Source organism: Helianthus annuus, chromosome 3 (genome assembly GCF_002127325.2).
Source record: "Helianthus annuus cultivar XRQ/B chromosome 3, HanXRQr2.0-SUNRISE, whole genome shotgun sequence".
Taxonomy (NCBI): Eukaryota; Viridiplantae; Streptophyta; class Magnoliopsida; order Asterales; family Asteraceae; genus Helianthus; species Helianthus annuus.
The window spans coordinates 78388525-78391258 of NC_035435.2; the positions used below are offsets into that span (position 1 = coordinate 78388525).

The 2734-nt window shown below is 47.5% G+C and overlaps 1 protein-coding gene across 1 annotated transcript; it reads right to left on the minus strand.

Annotated features, from left to right (window-relative positions):
- Positions 1 to 1109: 1109 nt before the first annotated feature.
- LOC110931564 (putative uncharacterized protein DDB_G0271982) lies at positions 1110 to 2522 on the minus strand. Its single transcript, XM_022174950.1, has 3 exons — positions 2351 to 2522; positions 1820 to 2218; positions 1110 to 1681 (listed from the first exon to the last, which is right to left on the minus strand). The coding sequence occupies exons 1-3, from the start codon at positions 2520 to 2522 to the stop codon at positions 1110 to 1112; spliced, it is 1143 nt and encodes a 380-aa protein (XP_022030642.1).
- Positions 2523 to 2734: the final 212 nt, after the last annotated feature.

Consider the following 2734-nt stretch of genomic DNA (forward strand, 5'->3'; position numbering starts at 1 on the left):
CATCGAAATCTTGTCCTATTGCCTCTTCAACATGCTGCGCACACTCTAGATAACCTCCACGGTGACCAACCACACGTGAGGCATCTGTGAGAGTAGCAACAGCTTCATCCAGTTCTCCAGCATTCAAGATAGAGTTGGCCATCTACAGCAAAGGCGATGGATAAGAAATAGGTTTTAACAGGTAAAGCCTAAGTTAGGAAGAGAATCATACCAGAACTACTCCTCGGCCACGCATCCACTCAGCCTCGGTAACCAGCGTGTCAACGATTCCTTGAGCCTCAGAGTAGTTGTTTTGCGCTACATTGAGGGTAGATGTACTCATGTCTCGCGCCTAATCAGCTTTCTGCCTGGCAGTAGCAGCCTTGCCTTTCTCAGCTTCAAGATCGATCTCTAAGGACTCGCTTTTGTCAGTTTGCTCTTGCAAACGACGTTTTAGCTCTGCAATCTCGACATCCTTAGCCGCCAGGTCCTTATCCTTGTTGGATACCTGCGCTTTCAACTCAGCCTGCAGAAGGAAGGATAGACTTAGATATTTCACAACCAAAAAGTATAAAGGGAAGAAGGGTTAACACCGTTCAAACCTCAACAAGTTCCTTATCGGTTCGCTCATCTTCAACCTTCCCTTTCAATTCAGCCACTTGACCCTCAAGTTCGGTAATCTTGACTCGGGTTGCATACATACGCTGATTATCTTTCTCACAAATTTTCTTCCAGTCAGCACGCTCCTTCGCCAGAAGATCTTCAGCAGCACGAAGCTTGCCCCTAAGGCCCTCGCGGCCCCATTCCTCTGATTTCTTATCGGACTCGAACTTAGCCTTTTCCTCAGCAAAGGCAACATTAGCCTTCTCAAACTCCTTAGCTTGCCTCACAAGGCGCTCACGATTCTTCTCCCAATCAGCCCGCTCCTTAACCATCATGTGCCACTCACGTACGATTTGGTGATTGGCGGCGCGAGTATTGGCCTCCCCAACCACATAAGCTTGGTATAACCCATCGTGAGTTCGCGCCCTTTAACGGTTGACCTCACCAGGAGGAAAGGAGTTCAGGAACCAATCACGACATGCACTAAACTCCATGAAAGTATCCTTCAGCTTCAAACCCCATGGAGCTCAGTGGGGAGCATCGCCGCGAGCCTCCTCCGTGTAGGTCTTGTAATATATATCGCCCACAGTATCTTTAGGGCCGATGGGAGATTGATGTACAAACCTTCCAGCGCCACCTGAGCCCGCGCCACCTGCAGCAGCAGATTTTTCCTTATGAATCGAAGAGCCTGATTCCCCAGTAGTAGAAGTTACTTTAGCATTATGAAGTGGGGCATCAGGCTGCGCAGGTTTTGTCAGCTTCTCAACCTCAGATTCCTTCCTTTTCTCATGAAGGGGTCGGTCAAGCCCCATGATACGGACAACCTCCAAACCCTGTGCTTTTTCATGGGCAGTTGTAGCAGCGGCCCCGGTCTCCTTAGGTTCACCACCAACAGGCTTTTCCGAAGCCTTCTCTTTCTTTCTCTCTTTCTCCTTCTCAACAACCTTCTCGACAGCCTTCCTCTTCTCCTTCTCAGACTCTATACCAGCAGCCTTGATAGGCTTAATTATAGCTTTGGTCTTCTTCAGCGCCGGCTCTTGGGGATCTTTAAAAACAACACTCCTCTTTTCAGGGGTCTTCTTTTTGGCCTCTGCAGAAACTAAGTGTTAAAAAGAGGTAATAACAAAGAAAGAAAAGTAGTCAAGAAACTAACCAGGAGAAAATTTATAAAGAGAGCGAAGCTTGCTCTATTTTCCAATCAAAGGGACTCCACCAGCCTTTTGCACAACAGACGCACCAGTTGTGGTCTCTTCCCTATTCCTTTTCCTGCTTACCAACTTTTCAGCAGGTTCTTCTTCTTCTTCTTCCTCCTCCTCTTCATCAAGCGCGATGGAAGACGGAGTGGCTCCAGCATCTGGATTTCGAGAACCAGCGCTCCCTGAGCTCCTTGAACCAGCGGCTCCGGTCTTCTTCTCGCCTATACGCGATAAACCTTCAAGTGAGTCACTGATAATAACGTAATCCTCCAAGTTACTTTGACGAAAGTATAGAGTACCTTTATCAGCAGCACTGGCAGTTGCGCGGCTACTCCCGCCATTCTTGCTAGTCACTTCAGCGTCTAAGGTAATAACCTTCTTCCGTTTGTTGGGTTTCTTCTTCTTCTCTTCAAGGTCAATACCTAGGTCGCGCAACACACCTGCAAAGATGTTAGACTAGGAACTTAGCTCTCTATTTGAAGACCCTACAGACTCCTTGCTAGAAAGATAGACAATCTCTTTCCCAGCAGAAGTCAAAGCGCGCAAAAGCCAAGGGTTAGGTATATGCGCACCTTCGGTTGTAGTAGGTGGGTTGGCGAAAGCTCCAGCAACTGGATACATGAAGTGGCCTTTAATCTCTTCATACCAATATTGCTCCCCTGCTTCCAGCGGGCACACCCCCATGGACCCACCAAAGGTAGGGAAGGCAGCTTGCCACAGGTGCGCTTCTACACTCGAAATCATCAGGTTAAGCGCAAAAAGATTACAAAAAAAGAAGTGAAGTAATTAAAGAAGTGACTAACCTCTATCTTGGAACTTCATGTGACACCCCGCGAAAACGCTCAACAAAACTAGCTTCCTCAGTGACTATATGCTAAATTTCGGGACGAAATTTCTTTCAACTTGGGGATGATGTGACAACCCGTAACTTCAAGGTAAAGACCGTTTATTTCGCT